Genomic DNA, 14,370 nt, shown 5'->3' with positions numbered 1-14,370 from the left:
GTGGTGTTCAAATTAGTTGGTTTAAGGGGCCCAAAGTGTGTTAACAAAATATCTCCCACACTATTAAGCCATCAACATCGGGCTGACCCACTGATATGAGACAGGGTGGATACTTTCACATTGTTTATGCTAAATTCTGACCAGTATCGAAATATTGCAGCAGAAATTGTCTTGACCCTGTCTGCTGAGTCATTGCCGTGTGATTGGCAAATTAGATATGTGTTCATGTGGCTTAATGCACATCGCTTTTATTTTCTGCATGCGGTGTGACACTGTAGATAATTACTATAGTCAATATTACATATCGTAACATTTAGACATTAATCAAACAAACTAACACACTTTAATATATTAATACTTCAATATGGTGTGTAGGAGTATATAGGAGTCTAAAAAAAAGTGTACACTGTTGATAAAAGACAAACAGATGTCTGTATAATATATTGATCTCTATGTAGAAACGTGACCAAGCTTAAAGCACTGAAAACTGCTCCACTCTCTCTAAAACAAGATGCATCTATGTGTCTTCTATTGGGATTATTAGTTAATCCATTTCATGTGGGACCCAGAGTTCCAGGAGAAATTCTGGCACTGCACTCCGAGCTCTGAGGCATCCACCTGTGCAAGATACGCACCCAGTCTCTCCCACTCTCCCATTCTCATTTCAAATAAATGAACAGTCCTTGCGGCAACTATCACAACCACATCAAGTTCAAAATAAGATGTGCTTTTTTCTACGTTGGCATGCATGCATGCAATAACGCAAGCCACAGAAACACCTGTGTCCACATCTTTGACTTGCAAAGGTGACTCTGCGCCTCTTTAGTAAAAGCACGACAGTAGCTTCTTAAAGCCAAAGGAGGTTTTTGTGATGACGCAGATTGTAGGTAAATCTGGCCCTAACAGTTTTCTGAGGACAGAGGTCAGCAAGACCGAACAGTACAAAAAGATCTGTGAATGAGTATAACCAAAACTATGTGCAGCCGTGGACCCTTTAAATCATTCCCTTCCCTTTTCAGGAGTCATACGTGTGGAAGATGTACCAGGAGAGATGCTGGGACTTCTTCCCCACTGGAGACTGCTTCCGTAAGCAATATGAGGACCAGCTGGGTTAGAGCGGGTCGCCTCGTCTGCTGCTCTGAACCCCAATCTCCACTTTGCTTCTACCTGGAAAAAAGACATTGAACTTGACTTCACCCTGTTACCAGAACACACACCGTCATAGTGTCGAAAAATGTAAAGAGGAAAAAAAAATCTGAATTCTGACACAAACGCAAAACATAACGACTCTAAAATTTACAACTGACGATTGGACATTTCGGGTTTGCGTGTTCTTCGTTGTTACTGAAATAGTCTCCTGCCACTACGCCTCTTTTATGCAAATAATTCTTTTAATTCTGATTCACATTGCCTTTTTTCACTTGCTTAACCCCAACCTGCTGCACAATTTGTTGTTTGTAGACATCTGATAATTGTGAAGGGTTACAGCATGACAACTGAATGTCGGAATATGCACAATTTCTAGATTAGCGCCAGGATGTTATGGTCACTTCCTACCCAAACCACAAGTGAATGGATGTGTGCTGCTAGTAATGATCTAGTTAACATCCAAAGAGTGAGACCTGATTTGCCTTTCAAAGCTGGTTCAAACCTGTCTGATGACATGAAGATGGTTCTTCCAGGACCAGAGACAACTCTCAATTTAGGTGTTTATCAAGTGCCGATGTGCCTTATGGAAAAAAAAAAAAACTATGCAAAAGAGAAAAAATATCATTTTTGCCCCTCCTAACACAAGCAGTGCTCTGTTCTGGATTAGCTATAAGCAAATTTAGGTAAAGCTAGTTTTGGGCTTTTACATTTAAAAAAAAGAAAAAAAAGAAAAAGAAATATTTGTTGTATAATATCTAGATGATCCTTGTGTAAATGTTGCTTAGTTTGGTTTTGTTCCTGAACTGTGGTGTCCTGCCCACCTGCACTTGTTTCTACAGTAGAGGAACCCCACAACAAACGGACAATTAAACAGCAAAACTTGGGTTGAGAATTTATTGACGACAAACTGGTTACCCGCTCTTGTCTGGCCATTTATATGTATGTAGTAGCTTTGGTAAACTGCACTTCTTTTTTGATGAGGGGAAGAAAATGAATAAAGTAAGTGACGCAGTGAACCAAACGTGTCGTCTGTGACCTCTTTCACTACCCGTCTGTCACCAATCCTCTGAAGCAAAACACTCCAGAGTCAAAACTTTCACAGGGAACAGAGAATTCTCTCTGAAACAGGGTGTGCTCCAGGAACGTTTTGACATACACTCACAAATGTTCGAGATGTACTGTCCCAACCTTTACACCTCCAAAACAAAACATATTGCCTCTCTTACAGCACGGGGGGGGGGGGGGCAGGTCCGTGTGAAACGAGGAAGCATCAAACTTTAGCATCATAAACTTCCAGGTGGACGTAATTTTTCAAAGGATGGAAGTTGAAGCGATTGAACTGCCATGACCAAGTTCCCTGAGGGTCAGGAGATCATGCTGTCGAGCCAGTCCTCCAGGTCTTCCTCAGTCATTTCCTGTTTGCTGGGCGCAGACTGTGGAGGTGCGATGTCTTTGTCCTTCATCACCTCCATCATCTTCTCTTCTATTGGCTTTGCTGTCACGTCTTTCACTTCCTCACATTCTGCAGGTTAATAACATGATGGGAGACATATTTTTAGTCTTTCCTCTAAACTTGCCTTCTGCTAAGTAATTTTAACTTTATTATCTGTGCTTTGATTACACCACATGTGAATATTGCAATCATGCAAAGCATAAAATCAACAACCATCCAGCGTCTCTAAAACTCAGTAACATTATTATATTTAAAATACTAAGTGTTAAAAAAGTTAATACTTCTGTGGTATGAATCTCTGTTTCAGAGTTATGAGCCGGTAAGTGTTCAGTGCAACTGAAAAATTTGCTTTCAAGAAAATGTCTTAATTTGCTGCTTAATAAATATCCAGCTATTACTGCAAATAGCTGGATATTTTTCAATATGTAAAGAACAACCTGCTTAGTCTTCAATTTTTTTTGCGTTAACATTAGGCTTTAAACATTGCCCAAAGTAACTTGTCAGCACAAAAGGTGGAAGTTAACATCCTTGGTAGCTTATCTTATCTCTCTAGTAGTTAATCTAACACCACGTGTGTGGGGGGGAAAAAAAAAATCCTAAAATTGTAGGTTTTTTTGTTTTGTTTTTTGTTAAAAATAAATACTTAAAAAAATAAATAAATGTATTTACATGCTTAGGTCCACGTTGCCTGACCGCCTGGCAGGGTAAAGATAATAAGCGATCAGTTTTTTACGGCTGAGGGGTAAAAACTAATTAAAATAAAAATATGTAGGAAAGATCCTTAGTGTTAGTATTTTTTTTTTAGTTGGGTACAATTTTATTACATCTTGCCTAATGAGCCATTGATGGCTGTTTATTGAGACTCTGGATGTCGGTGAGTCAAATGCTTTCAAAAAGCAGTTTTTCTTGTAATACCTGTACTGATTTTTCCAAATGTTGCCTACAACACATGACCGTCATACAATAATAACTAAAAACGCTAAAATGAGCCCAATAATCTAAACTAAAACCAAACAATTTCAACAATAAAAAAAACAAAAAAATCCACTCTGCAAATTAGCTGAAACTAAACTGAATTTAAAAAAAAAAAAAACTAGTCAATCCAAAATAATAATAACTCTATTAAGATTAAGATTATATAAAAATAAGTTGGTATTAATATTGAGGAAAGCTAAGAAAGATTACTATAATAAAGTTTTTCAGGAAAACAAAAATAATATTAAGGGCATTTGGAATATTTTTAAAGAGGTATTGGGTAATAAGAACACACCCATAGTTCGGCCTAATTATTTTATTAATAATAATCAAGTTGTTAAAGATAAGACCGAAGTAGCAAACGAATTCAATTCTTTTTTTGTAAATGTTGGACCTACTTTAGCAAATCTAATCAGGAAAAATGATGATCCAGGAGATGAGGAAGCCTGGATAGGTGATAATAGAATGGTTAATTCCATATTCTTAGCCGATACTACCATAAAAGAAATAGTAGCAATCGTAAAAAATTGTAAAAATAAAAAATCTACTGATTGTGAAGGTATAGACATGGTCATAATTAAAAAGACAATAGATTGTATAAGTACTCCTCTTTGTTATATTTTTAATCTTTCGCTACAGTCAGGAGTATTCCCTGACAGAATGAAAGTGGCAAAAGTAATACCATTATATAAATCAGGAGATAAGCATAGTTTTAACAATTATAGGCCAGTGTCTCTTTTATCACAGTTTTCAAAATTGCTAGAAAAACTCTTTGCACAAAGACTTGATAGTTTTATTGAAAAATATCAACTAATACATGAAAACCAATTTGGATTTCGTAAAAATAGGTCAACGGCATTAGCGTTGTTGACTTTTATTGAAGATATTTCATCTGCAACACATAATAATAAATACACAGTGGGAGTATTTGTTGATTTAAAAAAAGCTTTTGATACGATACAACATTCTATTTTGATTTCTAAATTGTATAACCATGGAGTGAGAGGAGTAGCATTGAATTGGTTAATGAGTTATTTAGAGAATAGGTTGCAATATGTTTATTATTTTGACAATACTTCTGAAAGACTGAAGATTGTATGTGGTGTTCCTCAAGGTTCTATTTTGGGACCTAAACTCTTTAATTTATATATTAATGATATTTGTGACGTATCTAAAAGGTTAAATTCGATTTTATTTGCAGATGACACAAATTTTTATTGCTCTGGAGAGAATTTGAAAGACTTGGTTGAAATTATGACTTCTGAGATGTTAAGAATAAAAAAATGGTTTGATGTAAATAAATTATCTTTGAATCTGACAAAAACGAAATATATGATATTTGGCAATCGTGTAAAGGAGGATAAAGTCATTATGTTTATAGAGGAAGAATTGATTGAAAGAGTTACTGAATTTCGTTTTTTGGGTGTAATAGTGGATGAGAATTTGACATGGAAATCTCATATTGAACATATTAGAAAGAAAATGGTCAAAAGTATTTATATTTTGGGTAGTATAAGAGATTTATTAAATTATAAAACAATGCGTATTTTATATTTTTCTTTGTTTTTTTCATATATCAACTATTGTGTTGAAGTTTGGGGGAATACATATGAGAATACCATAAAACCTTTAAACCTATTACAGAAGAAAGTTATACGAATAATTCATAATGTTAAATATAGAGAACATACAAACAAATTATTTATAGAATCAAAATTATTAAAATTAGGAGATTTAGTGAAATTACGGACATTATTAATTATGTTTAAGGCTAAAAATAATATTTTGCCTTTTAAGTTACAAAGAGTATTTTTGATGTGTTCAAGGGGAGAAGAGAATAGAAGGAAATTTTATTTTAAACATCAGTTAGCCAGGACTACACAAAGATTAATGAGCACAACGGTTAGGGGTATAAGACTGTGGAATTCACTTCATTATAATTTAAAGAATGGTATAAATCTACAATGTTTTAAAAAGTGTTATATGTTTAAAACGATAACTCAGTATGAAGAATGCGAATGAATGTGATGTTGGTTTGGGATTCGACCGGAGAGAAATGTCAATATTAGTTTGTTCCTGATTTTTGGTGCCCATCGGTGATATAAGTTCGATGGTAGATAGGGGGCAGGGTTTAATAAGAATATTTTCTTCTTCCTGCTCCTTTTCACACATGGTTGTTGTGTTTTGTGACAGAAGATGTGGTTGTTTTGTTTGATTTGTAGTACCAAGTGTGAAATAAATAAAAATGAAATGAAATGAAATGAAAGATCTATAGCTATCGAATCTTTAGGTCCCAAAGTTTCACAATGGCCACTTTTAAGGTTAAACTGCTAGCATGCCATGTTTTGTTTACTCTTTCCAGTTAAAAGATTATGATCTCACACAACTGTCAAAAAGATATATGTTGTGCATGACAAAGTAAATATACAGTATAATATTATTAATGAATTTCTTTCTTTACACTAAACTAACTGAAGCTTACTATTCTCCACACAGACAAGACAAGACGAGAGCGACATTAATCTTCTACATTTCCCCCAGGCTATCACACATCGCTCAACGTGCAGGGACAGACTATCATTAAATATACTTGCCCTTCTCTTTAACAGCGCTCTCCATTTCTGCACCGCTGACAGGCTCGTTTCCTACATCACCTGACACTGGTTTCTGTAAGTTGAGCAGGTTGTCCAGCTCTTCATCAGCATCATCCACCAGAGTCTCAGTAGCAGCAGCTGAGGAAGAAAGCTGTGAGCCTGAGCCCCCCACTGGGTTTGCATCCACGGGGACTTTCTGGCTGATGCTGAGGCTTTTTGAAGCTGTGGATGGAGGTGTGAATTTGGACATTTTTGGCACTTCCTGTTTAGGTGCTAGAGTCATACTGGGCAGCTCTACTGGTGCTGAGACCTGAAACATCAGGTAAAGTAAAAAAAAAAAAAAAAAAAAACAGCTCTTGTCATGCATGTCTCTGAGAAAAACACAAAGATACAGAAGCCATATTTTCTTTTTTCTCAGAAGGTAATCAACACAGTGTATTAATCTACTGGGTGAAAATAATCAGACATGTATCAATAAATACAAAAAGGTCAGTCTATTGTTTTATTTTTATATATACTTAATTTAACCTGACATGCCTCCATGCCATATCTTGCAACCCTAAATCCCAAAAAGTTGGGATGCTGTGTAAAATGTAATACATGAATGCAATGATTTGCAAATAAAATCTTTTGTTCACAGAAAACAGAAAATCTAATTCCTCCATATAAACATATTTGTGGTTAAAGTTTACCTCCCGAACAACACCCAACCACAGTGTGCTGGGCATCAGCTAACACTTGCCTGAATCAACTCGGGCTCCAGGTCGAGTTTCTGATGCAAAGGCACTTCTTGAAGAATCTGGGTAAGAGCTGGGAGGTCCAAAACAATCCCTGCCATCTGGAGAACAAATGAGAACACAGACTGCAAACAAATGTTTGTATCTACAGAGTTTAGGTGAGTGAGAGCACTATCAGATTCAAAGTCTTCATAATAAATGGATGAACTTTTGTCCAACATTAAGCACATGAACACTGTACTACAACAACAGTATGAATCTGATATCTTAATCGGAATATTCTTTATAACTGTAACTGCTGTGTATTTTAAAGACTTAAAACTCCATAAATCAATTTTAAAAAGGAGCGGTGGTGATATAATTTTACCTGACTGATATCAAGCTGGTCCATCTCCCATTCTTTTTCTTCTGCAAACCGGAAATGCGTGAACGAATCCCCTGTGAGAAAACGATGCACAGAAACAAAACGTTTTGGCGTTATGACCGCAGCAGTGTAATCCCCAAACTATCTGTTAAAGCTAAAACTCACAGACACATTCACTTTAGTATTTTTTTCACACAAACACAGCTCCTGCCTCTGCAGAGCTTGTACAAACCAACAGAGTGGCCTTCATGTCCACAATGTCTACGATGTTTTTCTCTGGAAGGCAAAAGCTTTGTGTAAACTCTTGATCAGTTTGAGCGTTACAGCAGAGCTAGTCTGCTTTCGCAGCATTACCGGTCTGAGGGCTCTTGTCACTACAAAGACACTGAGGATGTATTATTAATAAGCGCACAGCAGCGGTGCCACACACTCAGCAGACAGATGAACAAATGAGAAAACCGTCAAGATGAAACTTGTTGTTTGAGTGTAGCACAGCGCGCGAGGAGCACCTGAGTCAAAAAAACAGCATCCAGAACAACAAGGCCACATGTCAGATGTGAAGCACCACTCTTACAGCTCCTCATTTTTGCATGTGGTTATTTCCACAATGTTCTAGGAGGATGTCATTTTGCTGGAAAAACAGGTCGCTTGTAGAAATTTTTACACTACAAAATGGAAGTCTTTCTTTATTCTAACTGAAATCTAAATATTCTTAAATCCCACAACATTTTCATCCTTCCTTTGTGAAGTAAAGAATGTGGGGATAACCTAAAAGGAACAGCTCATCTGAGATAACGCAACACTTAGCAGAACTAGGACACATCAATTAATCAATGAAAAAAAAGTGCTAAAACCATCAAAAAATAAAGTTAAACTAGACTTCTTTATACCCTCTGGAGTTTTTGTTTTAACTTTATTCCACTTAAAGGAAAATTCAAGGTTAGACACCTGCTAGAGAGAGGTCTTGGAGAGAGTTCTGTCTGATTTATTATACACATTATTATTCAGAGAAGATATTAGGGACAGGATGAATGCTGAGGGGAGTGTGGTATAACAGAACACTTTATATTTTTTGTCTTTTTACCCTTTTAAGTTTACATACTGGCTAAAAAAATGAACTGGATGACAGATTAAAATATGCTTGGTTGCTAGCAAAAAAAGGTTTCATGCAAAAGTAGCACAACTGGCAGGCTCCTGTGTACGCAACTGTTTTTTACCTGTAAATGTCCATTTAAAAGCATTGCAACCAGGATACAATCAGCCAACTTAGCATAAACAGTAAAAGGAGGAAAAGGAAGCAGTTAACCTGGCAGCAACTTGTTGCTAACTAACATGTTACAGCTACAAAAACAGAGCACCCCTGCAGACAGGCATGCTTCAAGCCCCTCCCACCACTAGCAGCTGAACACATGAACAGCAGCACAACAAGCTTGGCAAAACATCTTAAAGCCTGAAACCCAGGGCTTCATAAAATAAAAATAAAAATATTTCTGAGGTCATTAAAGCTCTATTTCAACAACAAAAGTATTTCAGTATTAAACAATCATAAATGTTGTACACCCTTAACATTAGCTGTTTAATTATTAGCAATTACCCATATTTTCCATCTGTTAAATAATGATTAAGGTTTTGTATTTTCTTATTTCTATTTTTATTTCTTTATTTTGAAATTTCAATTTCAGTAAGTTGCAGTAAGTACGTTTGCTTCTTTTAGTTTAGTTTTTATTCTTTGAAAATGTTTAGTTTTAGTTTAGTTTTTTGTGCATAAGTATCATTTTATGGGCACTGGGCTCCATCACTGGAGACAAGATTTAAGAAATCAGTATAGGTATTACAATAAAAACAGACCTTTTTGAAAGCAGTTGCCATGCAGCCTTGTAGAAAAACTAAGGATATAAATTATTTGTATTTTGCTTTGTTTTTTACACCTATGTCTAATTAAGAAGTAAAAAGCATTTGAGAACAGCTCTTAAGAGTGGGGTCTGTCTTGCATTATGGCCACTGTGGTGCTTGTAGTTGGACCTTTTCTTTACAATATTTTTTCTGTGTAGTTATGAAATAGTAAATCTTAATTTTGTAAATCATTTGAAATCATTGACAGATAAATCAAGCAACCCTGGGATCCAGGAAGTTTTCAGCAACTTCTAAAAAAATTTAAAAAATTATATACATATCATCAATAATCATCAGTTGACCACAAAAGTATGATATTGAAAATGAATCAGGTGATACTGGCCTCAAGTACACAGACTGTGGTCAGTCTGCCACACACAGATGGACAGTCAGTGGGAGATCTGACAGAAGAGCTGCAGTCAGATGCAGCTTCGCACTTTGTTATTCTGCCCTCTGCATATTGTATTATGGACACTCTGCCTTCAGGTGTGACCATTAGCACCATCTGCAGTTGTCAGTGATTTGTCGTTCAAGAAGCAAAAGGAGGTCAAGAAGGAGAAAATGCAGGAGGGCTTTTTATCTTCAGGCTGAGTCCCTGCTGTCAAACAGGGTGAATAAAGATGAGTTATGAAAAGGAGCATTACCGAGGTTACAATGACAGTGACGGAGATGGATTAAAAGAAAGGAATGGGAATGTCAGCTTTATGTGACGGCTGTTTGAGAGTACCTTTATGTTGAGACAAAGATTTTCCCCTTCACTGGGAAACTGTGAGAAAATAAGACCGGGATTTGGTAGACGAGAAATCGAACCACATCGCTGCTGGCATCTTAAACAGATCAATGATCATTTGCTAAAAATATTCTGCTAAATCAGAGGGAACCATTGCTCAGTGATAAGATCAAGAAACAGCTGCCAGAATTGAATCACCAAGCTGTGAGCTGAAACTCAAACTAGCTTTGCTAAACTACCTATTAATTACATCATTTATATTTTTTTTAAAGTACTCTTCACCTAACTACACAGGTCTACTGACCCTTTAAAATAAAGCTATGTCGCCATGCCATTGAAGAACTTTGTTTTATGTGTCTTCTACCTTTGAGTCTCTGTGCCACCACAACTGATCTGGTATTAAGTAATCAGCTTTAATTTATGAGATTTAAAAAAATGTTTTAACTGCTAAGGAATTATAGCAATTTATATTTAATCAGTTATTCACCAGCAAGGCCACCATGAGGCAATGGTATCTCTGATGTTAGAATGTACCAAATTGCATAAATAAATCCTTTATGAGCTACATTTCAGACATATGTGTGGATTATTTTTAACTAGAAGTGTTCTTCTGCTGTTTTTATTTCCAATTATTTAATTTTTTCCTAATTTTTTCCTATCATTTTTTCATCACGGTTTTTAGGGCTGATGCCAGTAAAATTTAAGGAGCCAGTATCGTGTGTGTGTGTGTGTGTGTGTGTGTGTGTGTGTGTGTGTGTGTGTGTGTGTGTGTGTGTGTGTGTGTGAGTGTGTGTGTGAGTGATATATATATACATATAAGCTTGTAATCTTAGTTGGAAATATCCATCCCCACCATGTGCTCAGCTGTGATGATATTCTGCTAAATGCACCATAGAAATGGCTGCTGCTCCCTGAGCTCTGATCTGCTGAAGGTTTCTACCTGTTAAAAGGGAGCTCTACCTTTCCACTTTTGCCAAGTGCAGCTCATTGGGTTTCTCTATATTATTGTGGAGACCCCACCATACCTTCAGGTGGCTGTTGCATAAACTAAACTTAGGTGAACTGAAAAGCTAAATTTGTACTAAAACATAAAACTGTCCCTGGTTAGCACTCTCCCTCCTTTTCTGTTTCCTACTCCTCTCTGTTTAACATCCCGTTCACTCAGTCTCCTTCAGTCCAACACAGAGATCTGCTGACATTGGTAAGCTGCCTCCCTCCTACATCTCAAAGCCCAGTGTCCTCCTGATCTGTGTCCATGGAAATATCATTGCATGTAATTCAGAGGCACTGATACAACCATGGCAACTGCTGCCAGCAGGGATGAGAGAAACTTCTGTCAAACCTCCATAAGACACAAAAAGAGAGGAGGAGGACATATAAGCGAGACAACGAAGAGAATGAAAAAGGCAGACTTTTCCTTTCTGCTCAACTTCAGTACCCTGATGCTGTTTTCAGAGTCGATTCTAACATCTACAGGGAATGTGCCGCCTCAGATGTGTCACATGGCTGGTATTTTACTAAATACTGGTACTATGATTTAGTTCACATATAACAATAATATCTGGGCTTCATTTGAAAATGTTTAGCTGTACTAAAGCTGCCACAGTGAGCTTAATTATTGATTAGTCAATTAATTATTTTGCCTTTTTAGTATTTTCAGAAGTGAAAATCCACAAATAGGAAACATTTAGTCAGTTTTGCTTGAAAACATGCTTTAAAGGCTTAACTAAGTTCAAATAATCAATAGTAAAAAATGCATTTAATTAACTGTTTCTCAAACTCAGTGCTGTAAACGGTTTGAGTTTTGCCGTTTTCAGAGAGGAAAAGGACCTTTCAGGTTCCAGACGGAGAAAGTATTTCTGATCAACCAAACTTCATGAAGCTTTTTTTTAAATTTAATTTTCTTTTCAGATTAAACAACTAAAGTAATATACCAAACCTATATGTTGCTGTTCACTCTAAAAGCTACTTACAGAGATGCACTGATTACAATTTTGTAGGCCAGTTTCCTTTTTTCCCCTGCCTGTAACTGACAGCATATACAAACAAAAATAAACTTTTTCCTAAATTTAAAATGTTATTTTCATATTAAAATATATTATTAAACTTTACTTTCCCCCAAATTGCAATAAGTTAGATCATTTACCAGTATGTTTATATGTCTACCTTTTTTTTTCTTTTTACACTCTAAATAAATAAATGATTTTCCTCATAATAGTTTTGTTTGCTGATACCGAGGCTACCGGTTGGTCGCTAGCTCTGAGCTCTGGCTTGATTTAGCATTAGCTACTTTTCGTTTGTTATGTTTTATAAATGCCCATGTGAGGTTTTTTTTTTTTTGTTGTTTTTTTTACTTACAGCATTAAGGATTTTAAAAACTTAATTTAGGCAAAATTAAGTTTTTAAAATCACTTTTCTATCAGATTTCTGCTTTCTTCTAATCTGTAAAGTAGATTCATTTATGAAAGTAGAGGTGTGGTAATTGTCCGTCCTCTAAAGCAAACCCAGTAAATTTATATAAATGTGATTGTTATTTTTGATTGTGTAACACTTTTATTTATGTATTTACAGTTATTCTTTCAAAAAATTGATAACTACTATTATTACGGTATGAAAACTGTTAATACTTCTGTTGAACTGTGGTAGGACTTACCGGTACGTGTGATCACTTACGTGATTTGGAGGTCTACGGTTACATTAAAAAATAATAATAATAATAATTTAAGTATAGCCATGTGATTGTTGGGAACCAAGAGTAAATATTAAATGAGCTGCAGGACATTTTTAGTCAGTTTCAATGTTTTGTTTTTCCAGATATGTTTTACTGTGTTATATTTAATCGGTGAAAGATAAATTTAACTTTGGAACCTTTTCATCATACTGTGTGGAAATTCTGTTAAATGCCATGAACCTAACCCATGCCAGCACATATACCCTCACTATACACAAATGATAAAAGATCAATTCAAAGTTCAAATGATTGTCTAAGTGTGTAAGTCTGGCCAGTAAACCTCGGTGAGTTATTCTCAGAGAATAAACACTGCTTCACTCATGCCGTGTGCTAAGTGGCTTAACTGGCATTGTGTAACTTTTTGTATAATGTGGTATCCTGTCTCTTGACATCTTGCTGGCTGAACCCCATTTTAACAAATGAGGTTTTCTGCTCGCAACCGCAGCTTTGCTGAGCTATCTATGGCCCACTCTCATCTTTTATATCTGGGATGTGTTGTTCGCTGTCGTTGGCTTAGCTCCTGCCTTTCTGTTCCACTCTGCTCTTTTCCTGCTCTACTCAACGCCACTCTGCTTTCACCTCGCCGCTATTCATCTTCACCCATCTCCTGAGATGTGCTCAGTGTGACAGTCGAGCTTTGGTAAAGTCATGATAAAGACAGGCTACGCTGGTTCTCTGTCACCTGGTTATAAGCACAATGAGGAATTGAAGAAATTTGTATAAACTGTAACAAGACTGCAGCTTTTCTAACCTAAAAGTCACATCAGAGAGTGGTGTTTTAGGACTTTGAAATGTATTTCTTTATTCATTTAGTTTGTAGCTTCTCCAATCTGTTTCTTTATTCTCTTTTATATGATTTTATATTAAGTGTATTCTTGATACACACAGCCTAAGCAAAACAAACTATTTCAAGGCATTTCCATGATCCCCGTTAAACTGGAACTGAACTCTTAACATGTTTTTTTTATGTTCAAGGTTACTGTGGTTGGTTTTGTGATGCATATTATTCACATTTTTAATGTGATCCGAGATTGGGTACCACAAGAAGAAGTGCGAAAGGAACTGACTTGAAAGATATTTTCATGCCGAAACCTGTACAGATCCTCTGTAGCTGGTTACCAAGTACTTGCTACTAATATCACAGATACAGACAATCATCAAACTAGGCATAGGATGTACTTCCTGAGGCAGCTGAAGAAATTCAACCTGCCAACACGGACGATGATGCAATTCTACACTGCAATCATCGAGTCCATCCTCACCTCCTCCATCACCGTGTGGTACGCTGGAGCCACTATCAGGGACAAACAGAGACTGCAGCGTGTTGTGCGCTCTGCTGAGAAGGTGATTGGCTGCAGATTCCCATCTCTGCAGGACCTGTACACCTCCAGGACACTGGTGCGTGCCGCTCGGATCTCAGCTGACCCTTCTCACCCTGGACACAGTCTGTTTGACCTGCTCCCCTCAGGCAGGAGGCTCCGGTCCATTCGCACCAGAACCTCTCGCCACAAGAACAGTTTCTTCCCGTCTGCTGTTGAACACATGAACAATAACCGTATGACTGTTCCCACCACTAACACATGACCCTACGCTGTGTTCACTGCATCATTCCATGTTTGGCACTGATCACCACCTGCACTCATGTATATATCTATCTACTTAGCACTTTTAATTCTTATTCTTATTTTCATGTCTATTTAAGCGTTATATGACAGTATATTTGCACTAAGCACCGCAGCAATTT

General features: G+C 36.6%; 2 protein-coding genes across 5 annotated transcripts in view; one reads left to right on the top strand and one right to left on the bottom strand.

The window, feature by feature from the left end:
• The window catches only part of ryr3 (ryanodine receptor 3), a 113,511-nt gene extending 111,341 nt beyond the window's left edge, over positions 1-2,170 (top strand). For all 4 annotated transcript variants that reach the window (XM_012918973.5, XM_012918971.5, XM_012918970.5 and 1 more), the window contains one exon: positions 1,020-2,170. In XM_012918973.5, the coding sequence (XP_012774427.3) occupies positions 1,020-1,115 (96 nt within the window). In that variant the 3' untranslated portion in view covers positions 1,116-2,170. The remainder of the gene's footprint in view (positions 1-1,019) is intronic.
• Positions 2,030-14,370, bottom strand: part of aven (apoptosis, caspase activation inhibitor) — a 56,880-nt gene continuing 44,539 nt past the window's right edge. The window contains exons 3-6 of the mRNA XM_014414553.3: positions 7,276-7,346; positions 6,914-7,009; positions 6,172-6,481; positions 2,030-2,671 (exon numbers count right to left, since the gene is read on the bottom strand). Of these exons, the coding sequence (XP_014270039.1) occupies positions 2,514-2,671; positions 6,172-6,481; positions 6,914-7,009; positions 7,276-7,346 (635 nt within the window). The 3' untranslated portion in view covers positions 2,030-2,513. The remainder of the gene's footprint in view (positions 2,672-6,171; positions 6,482-6,913; positions 7,010-7,275; positions 7,347-14,370) is intronic.

Source organism: Maylandia zebra, linkage group LG15 (genome assembly GCF_041146795.1).
Source record: "Maylandia zebra isolate NMK-2024a linkage group LG15, Mzebra_GT3a, whole genome shotgun sequence".
NCBI lineage: Eukaryota > Metazoa > Chordata > Actinopteri > Cichliformes > Cichlidae > Maylandia > Maylandia zebra.
Note: the sequence above shows the minus strand (reverse complement) of the source record. Positions and strands in the feature narration are given on the sequence as shown.